The 24,782-nt window shown below is 44.8% G+C and overlaps 1 protein-coding gene across 2 annotated transcripts in view; it reads left to right on the plus strand.

The window, feature by feature from the left end:
• ADCY8 (adenylate cyclase 8) overlaps positions 1-24,782 on the plus strand; it is a 124,394-nt gene that overhangs the window by 68,474 nt on the left and 31,138 nt on the right. The window contains exons 7-9 of one of the 2 annotated variants that reach the window (XM_081918668.1): positions 6,266-6,536; positions 14,743-14,940; positions 22,865-22,965. In XM_081918668.1, coding sequence (XP_081774794.1) covers positions 6,266-6,536; positions 14,743-14,940; positions 22,865-22,965 — 570 coding nt within the window. The remainder of the gene's footprint in view (positions 1-6,265; positions 6,537-14,742; positions 14,941-22,864; positions 22,966-24,782) is intronic. The other variant, XM_081918669.1, reaches the window with a different exon arrangement.

Below are 24,782 nucleotides of genomic sequence, written 5' to 3' on the forward strand. Positions count from 1 at the left end.
TACCTGACATGGCCTATTTTTCAACACATTCCAAGAAGCACAGCTTATTCCTTTGACAGGGTAAGGCAATTGCCGTTTCTCAACGGTGACGTTGACAGCTTGCAAGAGGGAGGGAAACCTACCTGTCAAGTCCTCGTCCTCCCAGCCCATATATCAGCTACTTATCGGCCAATTTTGACTGGTATGTTTCCTCTACTTGCATGAAACAGAGATGCTCTAGGAACACTGGGAGCACATTCTTTGCTCCTGGAAAGTCATGGCTTCTGGTTCCACCTGTATTTAGGAACAAAATCAGAGGCAGAGCCCAGTCAACCTGCACATCGGCTGCCCACAACCATTATTGGGGCACTTCTCTAGGAACCTCATCTGCACTCAACAACCCTGACTTGCCTATCTTCTGACATACAATCAGTCCAGGAGGCAGCTGTGACTATCAACTTCCTTCTCCATAATCTTATTATTGCTGAAGTTGGCATGTTAGAATTCCTGCTCCATGATTGCAGTCATGGGATTTTTGTCTATCACATGATGGTAAATATTTTGACTCCACAAAGTGGGAAGTGACAGAGACAGGATGTTTGTGTTACTGTGTTCCATGAAGTGGGACTATTGTCCTTTGTTCTTTTTCTCTTTGCTGTCTGATGCTAGAGAGAGAGGGAGCCATGTTGCAGTGCTCTGTGTGTGTTTATATGTAAATAAAGCAGATTAGCCAAAATGCTAAGTTGCTGAGGTCTGTCACGTGCAAACTCTGCGGATCCATAAGTGTGCCGGTGTCGGTTGGCATCGGTCGCTGTGATGTTCAGCCTGAAGAAAGCTTATGAAGCTCCTGAACGATTGACCAGGAGGGAGGGAACATACCAGTCGGGCATGGGTCTCTGCCAGGGTCCTACTTGAGTGTAGGCTGAACTCCTGACAAGAGGATGGAGACAAACCTAGTATTAGTTGACTCTCCCTGTAATTGGCTCCAGTTCTGCCTACCTTTGGGGTCCCTACATGTTCAAACGGGCACCACTGTCAAGGCCGTTGCAGGGGCAGCAGCTGCTGTGTCTCAACACCCACCACTTTCCCTCCACTGGGAGGAGTTGCCAGGACTCCAAAACCAAGCTTCAACTCCTCAGAGGGAGAGGGATGTTCTGCATCTCTTCAGTATTGCTTTCCTTCCAAGGAGAAGCTTCCAACATCTCCTCTCCATGGTGGGAACAAGGTCACTGCCTTACCCTTTCCAACCTGTGATTACTCTGATCAAATCCAGAGCACACACATGTTGTTGTTGTTTAGTCGTTTAGTCGTGTCCGACTCTTTGTGACCCCTGTCTTCCATTGCCATCCGCAGTTTGGTCAAACTCACGCTGGTAGCTTCGAGAACACTGTCCAACCATAAAATCCTCTGTCGTCCCCTTCTCCTTGTGCCCTCCATCTTCCCCAACATCAGGGTCTTTTCCAGGGAGTCTTCTCTTCTCATGAGGTGGCCAAAGTACTGGAGCCTCAGCTTCAGGATCTGTCCTTCCAGTGAGCACTCAGGGCTGATTTCCTTCAGAATGGATAGGTTTGATCTTCTTGCAGTCCACGGGACTCTCAAGAGTCTCCTCCAGCACCAGAATTCAAAAGCATCAATTCTTTGGCGATCAGCCTTCTTTATGGTCCAGCTCTCACTTCCATACATCACTACTGGGAAAACCATAGCTTTAACTATACAGACCTTTGTTGGCAAGGTGATGTCTCTGCTTTTTAAGAGGCTGAGAGCACACACATATCCATTTTTTAAAAAAATATTTTTTATTAAGGATTTTCTTGTTTTACAGAAGTGTAGTGCCTCGTATTTTTTTTCTTCTTCTTCCACGTAGCGTTTTTACAAATCTGTTTCATTTGTTGAGGCATTAGGGGGAGAAGAAAAAAGAAAGAAAAAAGAAAGGGGGTGGAGAGAGGGAAGATGGATGGGGGTGGGGTCGGGTGGCGGTGTTTCTATTATGTTTAATGTATGTAGAGTTTGGTGTCAGCGTTGCCTGTGTTGTTCACTTGTGTTCCTTTGGTGGTGAGAGAGGTTGGGGTTGGCCTAGGGTGTGATTGTTTGCTTGTGATTGGCTGTGGTGATCTTTGTTTTCGTGTGTGAGTGAGGTGGGTGGGTGTTTTAAAGCAAACAGAAACAAGGTCTGGAGATCTGATCACGGGACTTCTATATCAGATGTAGTTTGGCCCTTATAGCCCATCTGCAGCATGCATTGGTTTCAGCAGATTGTTTCCTCCCCTGCCATTGCCCGCTGAAACTTAGGTATATCTAAACACGGCAGCTCAACTGGGTCATGGATTGACTGTACATTTGCATTTTAATGGAAGTCAATGTCTCTCTTTCACTGCCTCTATCTAATCAAATGGATGGAACCAATTAACGTTGCTGTTTGATTTTTTTTTCATTAACATGCAAACCTAAGTGAGGTCTGCAGAGTTAAAACAAAACTTTGACTTTATTGAAATGGACTCTGGTTTCAACTTCATTTGAACCCCTCTAGAAAATTAAAGTAGGTGCAAAGGATTTGGCGTGAAAGCAAAAGACAAACACCTCAGCGACTCCCTGGGCCTTTCTCCTCCATCACTGAAAATCAGATGTGGTAAGAAGGATCATTATAAGAAGTTAAATTGAGGTCTGCTGGATCAGGCCAAAGGCCCATCTAACCTGAAATCCTGTTTTCATAATGGCCAATGGAAATGGCTACAGGAAACCTTCAAGCAGGATTTGAGTGCAACAGAACTCTCCCTACTTTCTTATTTCCAGCAACTGGTATTCAGAGGTGTACTGAATACACCTGCCTCATTCTCACTTCTGTATCCTGGAAGGTGGACTCTTACCTTGTCAGATTTCCAGAAGGATCAGAGTTCATCTCTGGCTTCTGCTGGGTCCCCAGAAAATGGAAGATCAGTTATCTCTTGTTCCTGTGGGAGTAAATAGGGCCAGTGAGGGTGACTCCATTGAGAGCCAGTGTGGTGTAGTGGTTAAGAGTGGTAGACTCGTAATCTGGTGAACCGCGTTCGTGTCTCTGCTTCTCCACATGCAGCTGCTGGGTGACCTTGGGCCAGTCACACTTCTTTGCAGTCTCTCAGCCCCACTCACCTCACAAAGTGTTTGGTGTGGGGGAGGAAGGGAAAGGAGAATGTTAGCCGCTTTGAGACTCCTTAGGGTAGTGATAAAGCGGGATATCAAATCCAAACTCTTCTTCTTCTTCCATTGTGATTTGGAAAAGAGCATGTGGCTATGGAGCATCTGACTGAAAATTTGGATGAAAGGTCTTCCATATCCCAAGCTCTTGAAGAATGGCCAAATTTGAGCACACACACACACCACTGAAATGTCTCTTGGGTTTGTGGCACGTTTAGTGCAATGGTCCTTTTGTGACTCTGTATGGCACAATGACATCTTGGGTTGTCAACCTGCCATTGGTCAGCGTCACGTATACTTTGATTACAAATGGAGGAGTCGAAAGGCGGAGGTATAGTGGCTGTGAGTGAACAAGCCACAGAAGCAGTAATAACAAGGGCACCTGTGATCAATCTAGGTTCCAGTTACAAAAATATTAACATTCTGGGGCATCGGAGTCAGGATTCGTTATACCTACAGGAATTATTAACAAGCTAGACTCATAGTACATACCAACTAATTACAAGTTTCAACGCCATCATTAAATAGAGGCAGGCAGAAGGAAAGAAGGTTTCTGGCATCTGGCTGCTGTTTGTGTGCTCCGAGTTCCCATCACATTTTGTCACACATGTCATCTGTTGCACCACAGAATCTCATGCAATATTCTGCTTTGAATTACCCATTTGAAATCCACCTGTTCTTCATTACTTCAAATGCCCCCACTATATAGTAGGCCTACAAGGCTGAAAACCAGTCACTGGAAATTGTGAAGGATGAACACAAATTAATGGCACAAATAAATAAAGGATTTTGCACATTTTCTGCTCATAATGGGGCAATATTACATTGGTTGAAGACCCAGGCTTGGTCTTGCTCTCGTTATTTTGAGGAGTAAATGATTATATTTTAAGCCATTAATAATCCATTGTCTCTTAGAAGCCCAGATGGAGATCGTGTTATTATGGAGAAGTGAATGTACTACAGGCAACCCTCGTTTTAGGCATGATCAATATGTGCACGATTGCACACGCAGCACCAAACCTGGAAATGTAACCTAAATGTCACTAAGAGGGCAGGGCAGAGTGGGGCGTGGAATAGGGTGGAGCAGCGGCAGAATGTGGTGTTTCAATTGCGCACAATTTCACGCAAGTATTCAATAACTCAGAATGCAACCTCCGCAAAACTGGTGTGATACGCTTTGCCAGGTTTCTCTTGTAGATCAGTTAGCACAACATTGAAGAGTACGATGACTGGTCTCCTTTTGTTTCTTTCATTAACTCCTCAGCAGAATAATCTAGACCACACTTCCTCACAGAGGTGTGTTCTGCTAACTTCATGATGTATCTTTGTCTAAAGATTAGCTTCTTGACCTTGGCTTTTGACACCCGGGATATGTATCACCATTCTCTGGACTGTGATGTGTTTTAAAGGGATTTTAATACTGTATTTCAAAATTGCATGAGGTCCTGGGACCTCGTGGTGAAGGACAGGTCAAAGAATCTTACAAATCTTCTTCATCATCAACAACATCATGAGTTGTTCAGTGAATCTGGCAAAGGAAGCCACAACTGCAGCTGCTGCACTCAAAAGTGATTAGCATGTAGGCAGATGGCATGTTTTATCAACAAGATGATCCTCCATTGTGGATTCCTTTTGTAGGCATTCATTTAAGACGTTTAGCATTAACGTTTAATCATTACAGATACGGGTTGGAAAACACAGAAGATAAATTGTCCCTATGGCTTAAGCAAACAGAAACCCTAAGCAAAGCAAGTGTCTCCAGACCAGACAATAAAAGCTATTCCAGACATTGCATGACAGCGGCAATTATATGCTTGACAGATCTGCAACTAAACGGGGCTCTCAGTGGCCCGACGCATGCATTTTCAGACACAGGTTTGCTCAGTCAAGCATGGTAGCTTTAGGTACGCCTCTGAAAATCTTAACCCCTTCCCTCAAATGCCCTGAGTTAATGTTAGCCCCCATGTCCTTGTGAACCATTTCATGAGGGTTAACTATCAGTGCAAAAATGGGTTTCTCTTCACATGAGTTAAGTTACTGGGCTGAAATACAACAGGGCTGAGAATTAAGTTTTATCATTTCTCTTGGGGGAATGTCTCTAGAAGCGAACTCACATGGTGAGGGCCAACAGTTATGTAGCCACTGAGAAATTTAAGGGAGATACTGGGATGTTCAGGGTAAGCCTGAGGATTTTGGTTGTAATTTTACTGGGCTGTGAATGTTACAGATACTGTAATCTTATACTGTGGATGTTACAGATAATCTTAGATTGCTATTGATTGCTATAGATGTGACTAAAGGTGGTCAAATAAGTAAAATACAAAAAAAACTATTTATAAAGACTAAAGAGACTGAAGACCCCCCCCCCCCAAAAAAGCCAATGAGGACTGAGCATGCTCATTAGCCACCATAGGAGCCAACTCCTAGGGGCCAAGGTCCCTTCGGGCTCCCCAATAAAAGATAAACATTGCCATTCAAATGGGTCTGTGTGTGCTGTGTCTTGTGATCAGCTATGTTGGGTGGGGCTTACCTGCCCCCCCTCTCCAATATTTAATTCAAGTTGGCCCCCCTGCTAGCCACAGACTGCTGAGTATAATCTGTGGTGAAAAAGAACAGCAGGGATGGAATGGAGTAACCAGGGGCAGGGTATTATGGCCAGCCTACTGGGATGCGGGTGGCGCTGTGGGTTAAACCACAGAGCCTAGGACTTGCCGATCAGAAGGTCGGTGGTTCGAATCCCCGCGACGGGGTGAGCTCCCGTTGCTCGGTCCCTGCTCCTGCCAACCTAGCAGTTCGAAAGCACGTCAGAGTGCAAGTAGATAAACAGGTACCACTCTGGTGGGAAGGTAAACGGTGTTTCCGTGCGCTGCTCTGGTTTGCCAGAAGCGGCTTAGTCATGCTTGCCACATGACCCGGAAGCTGTACGCTGGCTCCCTTGGCCAATAAAGCAAGATGAGTGCCGCAACCCCAGAGTCTGTCACGACTGGACCTAATGGTCAGGGGTCCCTTTACCTTTTACTGGGACTCTGAACTGAAGCACTGAAGTTTTTTTGTTTCTTGGTTTTACCCAGTCATCATGTGTGTTGATTCTTTCCACTGCTTTATACTTCCGCAGGAGAATCCACATATCCAAAGCTACGCTTGATTGCCTCAACGGGGATTACAAAGTGGAAGAAGGGCATGGCAAGGAACGCAACGAATTCTTGAGGAAGCACAACATCGAGACGTACTTGATCAAGCAGCCCGAGGAGAGCCTGTTGACTCTGCCTGAGGACATTGTCAAGGAGTCGGTGGTGGCTGCGGACAGGAGGAATAGTGGGGTGATGCTCACCGAAGGATCGTGGAGCCCGGAGCTTCCTTTTGATAACATTGTCGGGAAGCAGCATGTAAGTGCCAGCTTCCTTCCTTCCTGTCCTCCTCTTCATGCTCATGCTCCTTTAATGCATCTCCATAACAAAAGCCTTGGCGGAAAACAAATTTCTCTCTAACCTTTTCCCTCTAACACAAACCGCAGATGATTAAACAAACCTCCACAGGTCAGAATTAACCTATGCATCAGAATCTCGGGAAGTGCTAAGGTCTCCCCTCCCATCTCCCTGCCAAAATTAAATGTTGCACACAGCTGAGTGTTAATTGAATCAGAGCCTCAGACAAGTTCATTATGGATATGAGAAGAAGACCTGAAAGCTGCTTAAACTGCTGCAAGCAACCATCAGGCAGCTAACATTTTGCTAGTTATCAGCGCAGTCTGTTCGGCCCGGGACTTAGTTCTCACAAATAGCAGGCGACACGGCAGGGTTGTGTCTGGAATGCACCACTTCTTGTTGCAGGTGTTGTGGGAGGAGAATCATCCTCTGTAAAATGTTTTTATTTTATTTTATTTTTAAAAAACCCATCTACACATAGAAAACAACATGATGGGTGAAGGCTAGGTTGGGGTCTTGATTTCTGGACTTCTGATTTGCTATGTGCAAGGATGTATTTTATTTTATTTTGTATGCAAGAGAACTCAGCAATGTAGCCCCCTATTCTGAAGTTGCGCAGTCAGGAGACAGGTTTATCACTTAGTCTCCAATATGTGAGATGGAACATGCTGTGTTGGTGGCTCAGTATTGCAAATAAAGGATTCAAAACTTGCTACAAACCACAGGGTAACTTTAAAATATTGCACATATTAGTATTGTGCAGCATGAAGCAATTGGATGCATAAAAGTTTACTCCTTTTGGAATAAAAATTGCCCAGACTCGTAAGTATTCTTCAAAGCTTTACTAACCAGAACTTCTTCAAAACAGGTACAAAGTAATCAATGATGCATCCAGAGAGGTGTATAAAGCATATGCACAGGTTCTTCTTCTTAAATATATTACTCAATTATGACCAGAGCTGAAATCCAAGCTCTGACTCTCCCATTGCCTACATTAGCCTGCATCCAGACTAAGGTTTTGCAGCTCCTGAAGAGGCATCATTATCACATTCTTCTCTGACTGTGCTGGGGTACAAAAGGCAAAGGCACCACTCAAAATGGCGAATTTGCAATTGAATGCCTTAATCACATGATCTAAAGTTAAACACTCAGTGTGAGGGCCAGCAGAGAACAATAGTTAATTATCAACTCAGCTAGAGGCTTAGAGAGCCCTTTCTAGCTTAGTATACTCCAATGCAATTTTCCAATGCTAAATCCCTAAAAACAGGTAGAGTGGCTGGGGAAACCCAGCCAGATGGGTGGGGTATAAATAATAGATTATATTATTCTCCATTTCAGTGTGCAGTTGAACAATTATACTTAACAAGATGGGCTATTAGTCTGATCCAGCAGAGCTCTTCTCATGGAGTGATAATGTAGACAACATTTAAGGAGAATTCATAGATCAATAGTGGAGTATCAGTTCACATGCAAAAGATCCCAGGTTCAAATCTTTGATGTCTCTTGCGAAAGGTTCTGAGATAGCAGATGGTGGGAGACTTTGGGGAGCTGCTGTTACTCAGAGTAAGCAGCGTGGCTGTGTGTGAAATAGCCTGGCCCAGCATAAGGCAACTGCAGTTCCTATCTGTAATGCACATCTCATTGAGTGTGTAGAATAATCACACCTGATACACATGGGCTGGAATGTGCTGTCTCAAGTAGGGTCAAGGCTCTCCCACATTGCTTCCCTGACTCACCACCTTTTGCCCACCATTTGTGGTCTTAATGGTGATGGCTGTGGCACTCCCCCTTGCTGTTGGCCATCTCTTTGAATTGGCTTCATCCACAACGTGTAGCCAAATCTCATTGGCTGTGCATTGTCATGAAGCCAAGTCAGAGTGAGCAGAATGTTCTGATGGCTCCTTGCTTGTGAAATGCTCTCCTCAAGGACACATCTTAATCTATGTTTAGGCTCCAGGCAAAAACTTTCCTTTTTCCCGGGGCTTTTGGCCCTTGATTGGAAGGGGTTTGAGGTCTTGTGGGACCTTTTATTGGGGTGGGATCTGCAAGGCCTGTACAGATGTTTGGGGACGGTGGTTATTGGTTTGTTTGTTATAATTGGTTTGAACGCTTGTATTGCTTTTGTAAGGTGCTTTGGGTCCCTTTTGTGATGAAAGCAACATCATGATGATTATTGCAATTATTAGTTGAAGGCGATCAGAGCAAGCAGTACAATAAGCGGGAGACTTTGCCCTTGTTCACAGTGTCCCCCCACCCTGGCCAAAGAAAGAAGCTTAGATAGAACCCAGATTAACTACCAAATGGCTGTCATGATAACAGGTGGGGTGTTTTTACAGGGACTTGGTGTACATTGTAAGTATTCCTTAGAATTGCTTCGGGGGAACTATATAGCTGGACTCAGAGAATCCTAGAGTTGAAAGGGAATCCCAAGGATCCTCTAGTCCAGGCATGGCCAAACGTGGCCCTCCAGCTGTTTTGGGACTACAATTCCCATCATCCCTGACCACTGGTCCTGTTAGCTAGGGATGATGGGAGTTGTAGTCCCATAACAGCTGGAGGGCCAGGTTTGGCCATGCCTGCTGTAGTCTAACCCTCTGCAATGCAGGAATCTCAGCTAAAGTATCCATGACAGATGGCCACCCAGCCTCTGCTTAAACACCTCCAGTGAAGGACAGTCCACAACCTCCTGAGGGAGGCTGTTCCACTGTCAAACAACTCTTACTGTCAGAAAGTTTTTTTCTGTATGTTTAGTTGGAATCTATTTGCAACCTCAAGCCTTGGTTTGAGCCCTACCCTCCGGAGCGGGAGAAAACAATTTTGTTCCCTCTTCCATGTGACAGTCCTTGAGATATTTGAAGATGGCAATCATATCTCCTCTCAGCCTCCTCTTTTCCAGGCTAAACATACCCAGCTCCTTCAACCGCTCCTCATAAGGCTTGAAATATGGTGGTACCCATTGAGTTTAGGCTAAATGTGCTTCTTCTCCCGGTTGACCAACAGCTTCCTTGGACATTGTAAATCGAGGCTGCTTATATCTGCATATGTCCCATCCTGGCTTCTGTTTCTTGGTCTCATTAGGGCTGGGCAGGGAAAACTTCAGGCTTAGGGCCAAATACTACATCTAGCCCCCATCTAGCAACCCCCCTCCCCAGCCATGCCCCTCATGCTATGCCACACCCCTTGCCTGCCCTGCTTTGCACTGCCATTGAGTATCTTTGCATGGCTGGAATGAGTCATTGCACTATGAAAATGCCGTTTCCTTGCCTGCACGGTGGACAAGAGAGATTTGGGAGTGTGTGTGGAAGCTGGCCTATTGTACAAAAGTATAATTCGTGTTTGTTGCTCTTCCCGCTTTTGCCTATGGTCCTGCCACCAATGACACATTGGGCCCTTAAAGTTGCCTAGAAGGGAATCTGACCTTGAGCTGAATAGAATTTCCCCATCCTTTGGACTATGTAACAGAAGGGTTTCCAAAATGCATGCTATGGAAGAAGGAGACAGAGAACGGTTCTTCTCCCTCTCCCTTAGTGTTAGAACCCAGGGACCTCCAATGAAGCTGAATGTTGGAAGACTCAGGGCAGACAAAAGAGGGCACACTTCTTCTTGCAACACCTTGTCAAACTATGGAACTTGCTCCCCAAGGAGGCAATGACGGCCACCAGCTTGGATAGCTTTAAAAAAGGGATTGGACAAATTCATGGAGCGTAAGTCTATATCAGGGACTATTAACCCTGATTGGCTATGCTTTGCCTCCACTGTTGCGGGCAGCATGTTTCTGAATTGGTGGAATCCAGAGGTGAGGAGAATGCTTCCAGTCATCTTGTTGACCTCTGTGAGAACAGGATGCTGGGCTAGAAGGGCCACTGGCCTGATCCTACAGGTGGTTCTTATAGTCTACCTGTTGGGAGCTGAGGGAAATGGAAAACAGGGTCAGGGAGAAGAATGGATGGAATGTTTTGGAAGACGGCATGGGTGGATGACTGGAAACCTGAATAGGATCAGTCTAAAGGTAAAGGTAAAGGGACCATTAGGTCCAGTCATGGCCGACTCTGGGGTTGCGGCGCTCATCTTGCTTTATTGGCCAAGAGAGCTGGCGTACAGCTTCTGGGTCATGTGGCCAGCATGACTAAGCCACTTCTGGCGAACCAGAGCAGTGCACGGAAAAGCCATTTACCTTCCTGCTGGAGTGGTACCTATTTATCTACTTGCACTTTGATGTGCTTTCGAACTGCTAGGTTGACAAGAGCAGGGACCGAGCAATGGGAGCTCACCCCGTTGCGGGAATTCGAACTGCTGACCTTCTGATCGGCAAGTCCTAGGCTATGTGGTTTAACCCACAGCTGCAACAATTTGTTGCAGGTCTCACTTGTATACATAGATTGCCGAACCCTGGAAAACACTGGTTTCTGACAGCCAGAAAGAAAGGACTTTGTTGGACCACTGCCTGCATTCCTTCTTCAGCAGCCATTGCCTCACGGCTTGTAGGATCTGAATTTTTAGCTGTCAAAAGATCCCTTGTGAAGGCTGTCTGCTTAAAGAAATTAAAGAGGAAAAGGTTAAAGTGCCTTAAGATACCAGTCTTTCTACCACATTTAAAAGATTGATGAGTCACTGTGGAAGAAGGTCAGCTTGAGTCATCTTTTTTCCTCTTTGCTGGGTAGATCCGTAATGACACTATACCTCATTCCTGTTTCTGCTCATGCTTAGTCCTCCTCGTCCCAAAAGTCCACATGTCTAACACAATTGCTTTGTTACCTAGAGATGTTGCTTTGCCAACTGTGCCCCTTGCATCTCAGGCTTATGACTGGGAATAAGAAAACCCCACGAGTCATTGATGGAGGGAAATGTTGTTGTTGTTTAGTCGTTTAGTCGTGTCCGACTCTTCATGACCCCCTGGACCAGAGCACGCCAGGCACTCCTGTTTTCCACTGCCTCCCGCAGTTTGGTCAAACTCATGCTGGTAGCTTCGAGAACACTGTCCAACCATCTCATCCTCTGTTGTCCCCTTCTCCTTGTGCCCTCCATCTTTCCCAACATCAGGGTCTTTTCCAGGGAGTCTTCTCTTCTCATGAGGTGGCCAAAGTATTGGAGCCTCAGCTTCACGATCTGTCCTTCCAGTGAGCACTCAGGGCTGATTTCCTTCAGAATGGAGAGGTTTGATCTTCTTGCAGTCCACGGGACTCTCAAGAGTCTCCTCCAGCACCATAATTCAAAAGCATCAATTCTTCAGTGATCAGCTTTCTTTATGGTCCAGCTCTCACTTCCATACATCACTACTGGGAAAACCATAGCTTTAACTATATGGACCTTTGTTGGCAAGGTGATGTCTCTGCTTTTGGAAGGAAATACCTCAGGCCTTTTGAGCATGACACCAGGGTTCTCTTTGTTCAAAACTGTCTTACAGTTTTACAGTTTGTGTGTGTGTTCATTCTGAGCATATGCAGTTATTTTTAATTAATTTTTTGTACTCTCCCTCCATTTTAGCATGCTCCATGCCAATGTCATGATAGTAGCTGTAGTAGAGAACATACCTGTTAGCAGCTGTGCTCTTTGGCTCCACATGCTTCCCAGTTGCAATAAATCACATGGAAAAGTAACACACAGCTGCTATTCTTCCCATTGTGTGACAATCCAGCTACAGCCTTCCATATTTACTTATTACATTTGTATTCGCCCCTGTTGTCCGAGGGTGAAAAATATGGACTCCCCCCATTTGTCCTCACAACAGCCCTGTGAGGTGGGTTCATAGGAACAAAAAATAATAATGCTGCCTTATACTGACCATTCATCCATCTAGCGCAGAGCTCCCCAGGATTACAGACAAGCATCTTTCCCAAACTTACCTGGAGATGCCGGGTATTGAAATTGAGACCTTCTGCATGCAAAGCAGATACTTTACTGCTGATCTACAGCCCTTGAAAAGATTCAAGCTGCACCTTTTTCAGATGTTCTGCCAATGTGTATGATGGGAACTACAATTCCGTATATTCCCCCCACCCACAAACCCACACAAGAATTTGCTCAAAGGTGAAGATGCAGCACATACAATGGTACACATACAATGGTACGTAGAGGGCAGACCCTCGATGAGAGCAGAAACCATGAAAAAAAAATTGTTAGATGCTTTCCTATCATACACTAAGTAATGCAATTCACTACCATTTAATGCGTGGGGACCGATAGACTGGGGAGTTGGGTCTATGAGCAGCTTTGGCCATGATAACCAAAATAAGTCTCCGTGTTCAGAGAGAGTGTAGCTTTAAATATCAATGGCTGGAAGGAAGGGACAAAGACTGAAGGAAATGTTCCATAGACAGCTTCTTGGTCCACCAGAGACTGCCTCTGAGAACAGAATTAGGGTAGCTCCTTACTCGCTGCAATGCGTCCTTCAGAAAGGATGTTGGTTTGCATGAAATTGGCACGTGCTAATTTTATACACGGAGATGCAGATTTAGAAACAATGGCTATTATTGAAATAGAAATATGATGCATCTCACTGTGGTGGGAAGATGGTGACCAGGTGGCCTTTCTGCCTGCTCAGCCTTCTATCCTGGTGAGCAGGTGGGCACCTGGATGACTTTGAGGACCCTGTTGATGCCCCTTCATAGAATTCTGTATCTCTTTAAACAAGACATGGACTGGAAAGCTCTCTGTAAAGTGACCACCTGGTACAGGATGCTGAACTCGATGGCATCATTTTTTGAACCAGCAGGACACTATGTGTTTATATAGTTAAATAGAGCCAGTGTGGTGTAGTGGTTAAGAGTGGTAGACTTGTAATCTGGGGAACCGGGTTCGCGTCTCCGCTCCTCCACATGCAGCTGCTGGGTGACCTTGGGCTAGTCACACTTCTCTCAGCCCCACTCACCTCACAGAGTGTTTGTTGTGGGGGAGGAAGGGAAAGGAGAATGTTAGCCACTTTGAGACTCCTTTGGGTAGTGATAAAGCGGGATATCAAATCCAAATCCAAACTCTCATGTCTGAGATTCAGCTTCAAACACATATATTGTAGCAATTTATCTTTTTAATGCTACTATTAGTTTTTCCATGTATGGTGTGTGTGTGTGTTCTGTAATAGCGGCATTCATACGCTGAAACCCTACACACACTTATTTAGGAGTAGGTCCTCAGTGCTACTTACATCTGAGCAGTAGAGATAGATATGGCTGTGGTGATTAAGTATGAAATTGATAAGTATACATGAATTCTGTAGACCTGGTTCATCGTGCATAGTCAAATCCCCAAACCAGAGTGCCTTACTGTGAACGCAGCCCTGTGAACAAAGTAATGTTTGAATGGCTGGGACCCACATCTTCCTAGAAAATATTATTGTAAATGGGGGAGGAGAAACTCGGATCTCAGCAAATTCCAACTTGGGCAGCCATGCAATCTTGCTGGTGTATACATTTCCCGTTCCATGTGGCTGTAGCTACCATAGCAATCCATGCGGAGACTTCAGTACAAGGGTCACCAACCTGGTGCTCCTGGGTGAAGTGGTGCCAATGAGGTTCTCCCCTGTTGCCCATGAAGCACCTGAGCCCTTTCCCACTTCCTCCATGATCATGAGATGGTCTGAGGGTTATCACCTTGTTCTCCCTTGATCCAGGTTCAATCCCCAGCATCTCCAGGTAAGGCTGGGAAAAGACTGCTTTCAGAAATGCTGGAGAGCTGTTGTTAGTGCAGACAACACCAAGCTAGATGTTGTCTTATTCCAAAAGGAATAAGAGCATAGGTAGCTTCCTTATACCGGGTCAGACCATATATTCCATGCAGCACATGATCTTTCCCCACTCCCCTGCTTTGGAAATTGTTTTGATGGGTTTGACTTGTTATTGGATGATGCACATTTGTATTCCTTCAAAAATTATTAACAGCAAATAATAATAATAATAATAATAATAGACGGACAGATGACTGATGGATGAATGGAATTGCCAGCTTCAAAACCCATTGAAAACATGCCATCAAAGCAGTTCTGCCTATTTTACTTGTGTGGATTTTGTGGTTCGGACCTTTACATTTAAAACCTTGGGGGTGAATGAATTGCATGGGATGCTGTCATTAAAAAAAAAAGTAGCAGCAAAAAATAAAAAAATAAAATAAAGATTGCATTTTTAATCCAAAGGGGACTAGCAAGTTTATTCTTTTTGCATGTGCTTTCCCCTAGACTCTGGCTGCCCTAACAAGAAATTCAATAAATCTGCTTCCAAACCATCTTGCACAAGCTTTGCATGTCCAGTCTGGGCCCGAGGAAATTAACAAGCGAATAGAGCACACCATCGACTTGCGGAGTGGCGATAAATTGCGAAGAGAGCATATCAAGCCTTTCTCCCTGATGTTTAAAGACTCTAGCCTGGAGCATAAGGTAGCTGGGTCTTGATAGATGCTTTTTTCTTTTCGTTTTTTTGCCAACACAAAACTGTCTTGGAATTAGTGAATAAGATGACATTGCTTTGGGTTTTCTTTTCTGATTTTTCTTTCTCCCTGCCCTCTCCCCCAGACTGATCTGAGAGCAATTCAAAAGCACTGCAGTTCTTGTAGTTGCATAAGTGTGATGACTCAGTTTAAGAGCCAGGAAACCCCTTCTGGAAGAAGTGACTAAGCTTTGCAAGACAACCAAAGCACTGTCATATAAAAAAGGGGGAAGGAGGGACAAAGATTGGCTTAAACAAACCAACCAACAAACAAATCTCTGCTTTTCTGCTCTGAAGTCGGGAGACACCTTTATTGTAACAATGTACTAAGGGGTTTTGTGACAGCTGGCTGCTTAGGAATGTTCACCAACAGTCAATGGGCCATAACCATATATTTACCACAAATGTATGAAACTGTAGTCTGGTGGCCATTTTTAAAGGGTGGAGAGAGGATTCAGAACCCTCTTTTGGAAGGGGTGAGCAGGAGCATAAAAGCAAAGAGCCATTGCAAATAAGCCACTTGAGAATTATTTCAGATATTAATATTGTGCAGCTTAAAGCAATAGGATGCATAAAAACAGACTCCTTTTGGGAATAAAACATTGTCAAGGCCCATAATTTTGATTAAAGCTTTACTTCCAGAGCTTTCTTCAAAACAGGACGAAGTAAATGGTACATGCAAAATATGCATAAGATCATGTACAAGTCCAGCACAAGCTCAGCTTCTTATAAAATATGAAATACTCCCAGCAGATGTAAAATCAGAGGTCTGTCTCTCCCTACTGCTTCCATTTTGACTGGAGTTGTATTCACTCACTGGGGATGGTCCTGACTTCCACAGACCTAAGGAAGGAAGATTCAACCACCACCCTTCCAAGGTCGCAAATTTGCAATTCAATAGCCTCCCATATGATCTGAGGTTAAACACTCACATGTTAGCTAGTAGAAAACAACAACAGTTAATTATCAACCCATCAAGGAGTTCAGAGACCACTTAGTATAATCCAGTGGAGTTTTCCCATGTTAAAGATTCAGTAATTCACATTTAGGCATTCCCCATTTCAGCGTCAATTAATCAATTATACTCAACAAGTATATGATTTAAAGCTGGGAAATGACAGGCCCTCCTTACTTGGTGATAATCAGCTCCTGATTTGGGGAAGTGCCCTGATGATTTGGGAAAGGGCTGTGATTCAGTGGTTAGAGCACATGCTTTACATGCAAAAAAGATCTCTGGCTTCTCTAGATAAGGCCTGAATCCTTGGAGAACCATGTCCAGTCAGTGTGGGCAATACAGAACTAGATGGACCAATAGTATGACTGGGTATAAGGCAGTTCTCTATGTTCTTAATGCCCCCTCTGAGCCATTAGCCCAAAGTCTTTATGTTAGGGTCCTAAGTGCTGAGTAAATCACTACAGTCTGTTAAATACATTTTTCCCCCAGTGGGCGTTCCCAGCTGAGTAAATGAGTCTTTACCACACATGTCCATTTATTAGGGTTTTGGGTAGGGTTTTAATGTTGTTTTAAATGTATCTGTTGGGTTTGTATTTTTAACAATTTGTAATACAGCGGTACCTCGGTTTAAGAACAGCCCTATTTACGAACTATTCAGTTTACGAACTCCGCAAAACCGGAAGTAGTGTCCCGGTTTGCAAACTTTACCTCGGTCTAAGAACGGAATCCGAACAGTGGAAGGGCACCGGCAGTGGGAGGCCTCATTAGGGAAAGCACACCTCGGTTTCAGAACGGTTTCAGTTTACGAACGAACTTCCAGAATGGATTAAGTTCGTAAACCGAGGTACCACTGTACTTGTATGTGCAAATCTCCTTGAGGCGGTGGTTTAGAAGGTGATGAATAAATCAGCTGTAATGGTGATGATAATAAAAGGGCAATGCAGATTGAGTGTGACAGCCTATGACGCAAATTACAGAATTTTAATTGTTAAATGAAGATTTTGTGGAGTGGTTGCTTTTGCACTGCAACTTTCAGAATTTTGTCTATATGCCAATAAAAGTTTGAGATTGAAATGACAGGCTAGTCTGGATGGGTCCAAACCATAGCTCTAGGAATAGGAGGAACTATGTCATCGAGGTCAGGAGAATGAGGGGAAATTGATTTTATCCAAGGAAGTGACTCAATTCCAAGAGCTTAATAAGGAGTCCAAAATTACAGGCAGGCTAGACTTGAGAAAGATATTTGAAACAGGATTATAATATATATATATTTCTCTATTTTATTGTAAACTTCTTCTCATTAATGAATTGTTGTTCCAGTCCTCTGCCTCCTATCACTCCTTCCCATGATTGGTATATAGAACTGTGTGTTGTGTATGATTTTGGGTCTATTTTGCTGGCAGATTATTAGAATCCCAAGCTAGGAGCAATGGGGATAGGGTGATATCCAACAATGGCCATGCGTGGACTCAGGCCTGTTTATTTCAGTGGTGCTTCCGTGGTGCTTCCGTGACTGTGTGCTGAGCCTAGGAGTTTGCTTTTTAGTAGCGGAACTGGAGAAGCTCACAATCCTTTCACACCAGAGCATCTTTCTCCAGGCCTTGCTCCAAACATGAATGCCTCCTAGCATGAGAAGCAACACACCTTTAATTTAGGGCTTGTGAGACTGATGTAGGCAGACTCATAGAGTTGCATCTCCCCCATCGCTTGTCCAAGCATCTTCCAGCTGAACACAGCTCCCATTAGCTTCGGTGGGGGTTTCCAAGACGCGTTCCTTGTCAGAAGGCATCTCACTCTCCACGGTCGGAAGTGCCCCCTGCCCACTTAATCCCATTATTTTCCGAAATACTGGAAAGAAGCTGAATAGGGAAAGCAACCTTGAAGAAAATCAAATAACGACGCTTTCTTTTCTTTTTCTTCTTTTCGGGAAATGGATAATAACCGCAGACCTGCAAACATGTCAGCTCATCTAATTTCTCCGCTTCCTCGTATGCCTGCAATTCAATTTGCAGTGGCCAGATCATAATGATGATACTTTTTTCTTTTCTTTTTAAAGAAGAAGGACAAACCGTAAATAGCAATTGAAAGCTTAGCTGGGTTAAATGTCTATAATAGAAGAGCTTTCTTGGGAGCCAAGTTATTTTGGCATCAGTCCAGTACTTGCCCATCAGAAAAGAGAAGGCTTCAAGACACTTAATGCTAAACTGGCTGCATTAAGCTTTCATTGCCTGACAATGCTATTTTTTCCTGGGGGTGGGGAGTGCCTGTCCTAAGGTCACCAGCTTCCCCCCTCTAGCTTCTGTATCTAAACAGGAGCCTGCTGGCACATAAAAATGCAGTTTTCTCTGGCACACCATATGTTTAAGGCACATCCAATGCACATGACTTTTCCCCCAAAGAAACCTGGGAACTGTAGTTTATTAAGGAAGCTGGGAACTGAACCCCCGTAAGGAAGAAAACTGCAGTTCCCAGGATTCTTCAGGGCTGGGGAAAGTCACGTTTTTTATATGTGCATTGGATCTGCCCAAAGAGCTAAATGGTGGGGGAAGCATCTCCTAGTCAATTTATATGCACCACAGCCAGGAAAAAGTTTGTTCCCCTAGCTCTGGGGGTGGGGATATTGTGTCCTTCTAGAGGTTGTTGGACAACAGTTCCCATGATTCCTGGTTATTCACCCTAACCTGCACAAATGGAAACCCAGCCAGATGGGCGGGGTACAAATAATAAATTGTTGTTGTTGTTGTTAACCATTGTTCAGAGAGGATAGGTCCAGTCGTGGCCGACTCTGAGGTTGCGGCGCTCATCTTGCTTTATAGGCCAAGCTTTCGGGTCATGTGGCCAGCATAACTAAGCGGCTTCTGGCAAACCAGAGCAGCACACGGAAATGCTGTTTACCTTCCCACCGGAGCGCTACCTATTTATCTACTTGCACTTTGATGTGCTTTCGAACTGCTAGGTTGGCAGGAGCAGGGACCAAGCAACGGGAGCTCACCCCGTCGCGGGGATTCGAACCGCCAACCTTCGGATTGGCTAGCCCTAGGCTCTGAGGTTTAACCCACAGCCCACCCGCGTCCTAGTGTATTACAGTGCAGCAAAACAATTGCTATTAAAATTATGTCTGGCCCTCCAAAGGTTGCCACTCAGCCATAAGATTAGATTTCTGTCTAATCTTTTGGCTGTCCCTTCATGCACTGGCTCTAGTTAGTTGGCTGAACTTTACTATTTGACAGACTTTTTGTTTCCTTACACCTTGGGATCCTAGAGATTTTTCCTGTTCCAGCATAGCAGCTGCCACTAAAACAGAGGTCATCATTCAGTGTGTTTGGGGTATGTTAACACGATTAATTTCCCAACAGCGATGGGTTTTTGTTGTTGTTTTGTTGTTTTCCTAATAATCATTCATGAACAGCCATCTGAATATTTATAGATTCTATATTTATTGTCTTTATGTACTACCTTCCTGTGAAGGTACCCAAGGCAGTTTGCAACTTAAACACTGCGTAGGATTATGATGTGCCAGAGATTTTATTGTAGAATTATGAATTGTGTACAGAAAGTAGGTGCAGGTATCACCCATCCATCTCTCAGAACATTTGGAGTGTTGCGTCGGGTACCCATATATCCTACTGGGAACAGTTGTTTCTCGAACGCATCCTCTATTTGAAGGTCCATAACTATTTTAAAGATAAAGAATACAAAGCAGGAGAGTTGCCCATCAATAGCATGTGGAAGATGGAGTGAATAGAGACACTCGTCATTTGGTTGTAGCCTTCCTCACTTGGTGAATGGGTTGTATCCATCGCTAGCAAGGATTTCTGCTTTCCCAACAGAATTCTCACCCTCTCCTCACCCCACCCCTAAATCTGTTCTAGGGGTTCCCCCAGCCCTCCAGAGCAGATTGGGGGAAGGAACAGAGTGCAGAAGAGGAGGGGAAGTCCCATTGCACTGATGAGGCGTCTGAGTTGGATACCACTCATTGTACTTCTATATAACTTATGCTAATTATTTCAAAATGTTATGCAAATCTGCCTCCTCCTTTGTCCCCTTTTTTGATGTTGATGAAAGTGGCATGTCACAAATGTAGGGTCATCTGGTGCAACTTATTGCCAGTAGGTTTAGGACAGGTGAAAAGAAGCATTGCACATAACACATGGTTAATGTATTGAATTCATTGCCACAAGGTATGGAAATTACTAGTAGCTGAGATGCCTTGGGCAGGAGGAGGACCTTTGGACAGGTTCATGATGGTTTGGTAGTTAGACAAAAGCTTCACACTCTGAAGTGGCACCATGCTGAAAGCCAGTTGACAAGCACAAGGGAGTCTTAGAAGCATAGAAAGGTTCCTTACTTAGAGCCAAACCACTGGTCCATGTAGCTTAGTATTGCCTACCATACTGTCTAGCAGTGGCTCTCCAGGCTTTTAGACTGCAGATATTCCTAGCCCAACCTGGATATGCCAGGAATTGAACCTGCAGAGCTTCTGCATGCAGAGCCAATGTTTTACCACTGAGCTAACAGTCCTCCTTCTGTTCATGCCCTGACTTGAAATTTAATGACAATTCTGTTCCGGTTTTGAAGGGTGTTTCTGATATGGATCCGTGTTTTCTGTGTTTTCTAGATATTGTATATCACCTAGATAGTTTTGATAAGTAAATAATTCAACAGTGAGTTGACTCCAGAGTAATCTAGGTCCCCTAGAAATCAATGTAAGAAGCTGGTCTCGTCATGCATTATTTGTACCTACAGCCCTATAAATACAATCATTTAGAGGGATTATACTGGGGTGCAAGGAAGGTAGAGTGTACATGAATGTGCGCATTCTGACCCCTCATCCTCACACCCTCCGTATACTCAAAAGTACTGCAGGGTAAGATTCTGTACTTGTGGAGGCTCCTAGATGTTTTGGAACCTCTGTAGACCATCCCTGATGAACACAGAGAAGGTGGCAGGGATGAGGGGTGGAGATACCATGATTTAACTTGCACAGATGAGAGTCTGAAGAGGATCCATATTTGGAACCAAACCAATGTTGGAAACAGAAATTTTAACATAGGTGTACTCCAGTCCAATCCATTAGGACCAGAACCTGTCCAGTCCTCAGCCCTGAGGCTGAGGAGCAAATAAAACACCTAGTACACAACACCAACCCAGCTGTTCCTGCTTCCAAGCCTGGGCCATCTTTCTGAAAAGGCCTTAGAGTTCTAAATCCTTACCTCCCCCATGGCCCAAGTTTGACAGATGGGTGGAGCTGTCCACCTGTCAGTCGCTGGATATCACAATGACATCAAGTGACCCACTTTTGTCCGTACACATGATCAGTTGATCTTTGGGGCTCGCAAAGTGTTGAAGATACAAGCCCCAGCAATCAACTGATCATAGAATCATAGAATGGTCGAGTTGGAAAGGACCCTGAGAGTCATCTCGTTTGACTCCCTGCAATGCAGGAATCTCAGCTAAGCCACCCATGACAGATGGCCATCCAACCTCTGCTTCAAAACCTCCAAGGAAGGAGAGTCCACAACCTCCCGAGGTGGTATGGGCTTGCATAGCTCCACCTGTGGCACTTTGCCACAGCTATCAGCTGTTTGCCAACCCCCTTTGGCCTCAGGTGTGGGGCAGGTGGGCCCTGCTCAAAACCAAAACAACCTGGTAGGATGCCTGGCAGGCCTAATTCAGCTGGAAGGTTTAAAAACTATTTTTTTCCAAGACTGGGTCAAGTTGGGATAATGTGACCCAACATGAAATGTAAGTTACAGAAGTCCAAAGCAGAGGAATTCCAGATCAGTCACAGCTGCCGTCAGGTAGTGTTCAAGTCAGGCAGATCGATCATAGAAAAGAGTACCAGTGTCGGATTTATGTATAAGCTAAACAAGCTATATCTTAGGGCCCCACTCTCTTGGGCACCCAAAAAAAATTAAAGGAAAAAAACACTGGATGTACATTTCCAAAATATAAGATAAAAAAACTAATAAAATAAAACCTACATACAGCAACAGTGTTTTGTGTTGTGTAGGCTCCTATGGTGTAAGTAATGGGCCCCGCCTGCTAGCCTGCTCTCTAAAATATCACTGGTTTGCTCATTTCTATATATAGGGTGCGCATATTCTGCATGGACTGGTTGCATGGCAACATGGGCAAATGGCTTGAGATACCTATGAGGTCCATAAATTACCATATAGCAAATATTCAACACAAAAAACAGCGACAATTTGTTGTTGACAAAGGACAGCTGGACATATAAAAGGCCCCATTACCTTCAGTAGCTTAGGGCCTCTTCAAACCTAAATCCATACCTGGTAAGCCCCCTTTACCTGTTGGAGTGAATCACCTCCATTTGCTCTAGAAGCTACCTATCTTCCGAAGGAAGGGGTCAAACACATGCCTCACACACAGAAGGTACAATCCTGAGCTCCCTGCATTCCAGTGAGCTGGTGGCTGCATCACGTAAGCTCAAACACATACACCCCTCTGCTCTCTAGGTACCTCACCAAATGGATTCCTTCCTTGCTGCTCATTTTGCGTTTGATCCATCAACACCGGCCTTTCGGCTGCAGAATCTTCCTCTGGCTTAAGTAGTAGAAGTTGCCTTTTCAAAAAACATCTTTAATGTGACTCATTATATGAAAAGAAAAAAGCAGGTGAGGAAAAGTTCGTTGCAAGATGGAGCGGTCGGCTTTTGCTTCCCTGGTGAGGGTGATTTAAAATCTCCTCCACTGCATATTTCTTCTGAGGGGATTTTTCTATATATATAATTCCTATTTTTTTAAAAAAAAAAATCTCACCCTAGGAAGCTAATTAATTTCCCGGATCGCCTTGCTAATTTCCCAGAAGCCTCGCAAAGCTGTCTTGCTCTCTTCGCAGAGCTGTCAAAGCAGACTAAAGTTATTTCTTTCCCCTCTGTGTTCCCTTTTCTATTTCAGTATTCCCAAATGAGGGACGAAGTGTTCAAGTCGAATTTGGTGTGTGCGTTCATGGTCCTCGTCTTTATCACAGCGATCCAAAGCTTGCTTCCTTCTTCGAGGTAAAGGCAGAGACTTCTCTTGAGCGGTATTGCAGGCAGCCGTCTGACTAGTTTCGGGCCTCATATGCACAGTACATTTGAAGGAGTATCATTCCATTTTAAACAGTCATGGCTTCCCCAAAGCATCCTGGGAAATGTCATTTGTTAAGGGTGCTGGGAGTTGCGTGGTGAGTTTCCCCCTCCCACCAGTAGAAATAAAGACACCGGACAACATTATTTAGGTTAATGGGCTAAAATTGGCCACAACTTTATTGGTTACAGGTGATGAGCGGTATTGGTTTAGGCATTGGTCCTAATCAACTATCCAGCTTCAGTCTGTCTGCTTGAGAGGCCGGGAAGGGTTAACACAAGCAGGGGAAGCCCTGCTGACGCACATCAACTAGGCACTCCCCCGGGGTCACCGCTCGGGGGCGTGCCTTGGGCCCTGGCCTCCATAGGCTTCGAACAGGGCCACACCCCCCGGAGTCCTTTACCGGACTACCCTTCACTATCTGGGGGATGTGATGGCACTCCTCCCCCCCATTCATCTACATAACAATACCCCTATCAATGCCTAACCATCAAACCGTGGAAGTTGTGACGATTTGCTACAAGGTATGCGAAAAAACCAAATAGCTGTTGCCAATTTGCCAAGTGGAAAAATTCCTACCAGGCCCCTTAATGGCGACCATCCGAAGTCCATAGCAAGGTCAAAAGAGAACCTTGAAGGGTGGGTGGGGAATTCCCCAGCTGATCGGCGGCAAAAGAGGACCCTCCTCTGCCGCGCTTGCCCTTAAATGGGGCAAGCCACCCCCCTGAGCCAGCCAATTGGCTGGCCAGGGAATGACGCGACAGAGGATTCCCCTGGTTTCGCGGGGCTGGGAGTCAGCCACTGCACAAGTGTTGGGGGTGGGAAGCCCGCAACACCACCTCTTCCTTAGGTCGGAAGTGGCTTTGTTAGGAGATTCCCATCCTTCCGTTCACAGAGCTGCAATTCTCAGAGCTGTTCAGGAATCTATCCCTCTTTGGAGGGAACATGTGAATCTCACTGGCAATTACCTAGGGTTTATAATAAGAATGATTTATTATTTATCTAACCGGGTTGCTCCAGCCATTTTGGGTGGCTTCCAACAAATTAAAACACAATACAACATCAAACATTAAAAACTTCCCTGAACAGGGCTAAAAACAGTGTTTTTATTTGAGGAAAAATCAAAACAAATCCTCCGTAAACTGAATACAATTAGAACTAGCAATCTACTAAACCAGTGGTCCCCAATTAACTAAGTACCATGGACCTGTTTCTCAAAAGCCTGGCCATGGACTCCTGCTTTCTGTGGTAGTTTTTGTCGTGTGAATAGTGCCACCGTGCCTTCCAGCACATCCCAGCACAAAACCAGGCCATCCTCTCGTGTGAGTCACATGACTTGCAAGAGAACACAGCGCCCCAAACCACATGTTTTTAGCACCACAGTCTTGTTATGATATTGAAGCAATGCAGCTGCAAACTGCTAGCTTGAAAAGTAAACATGATGGGAATGTTGGGACTGCCCGTGGGAAACAGAGGGACAGTCAATTCACAGTGCAAAGCACCGGAATTAGCTCAGAGTGTAATATGAGCTCTTCCATTTATTCCTGTCCAGGAAGTGTTTGTCACTACACTGCTGGAGCTTGAAGAGAGCAGTCATGTTTTTTGTAATGCTGCAAAGACAGGAATAAAGGCATGTAAATACGTTTCTGTCTATCTCTTTCCCCTGCCAGGGGGGCAGGAAAGAGGGGGGGTGTTCTTCTCACGTTTGAGAAGAATCGCCTATCGAGACCTCGCCTGGAACTTGCTG

Source organism: Podarcis melisellensis (assembly GCF_964234715.1).
Source record: "Podarcis melisellensis genome assembly, chromosome: 7".
Classification (NCBI taxonomy): domain Eukaryota; kingdom Metazoa; phylum Chordata; class Lepidosauria; order Squamata; family Lacertidae; genus Podarcis; species Podarcis melisellensis.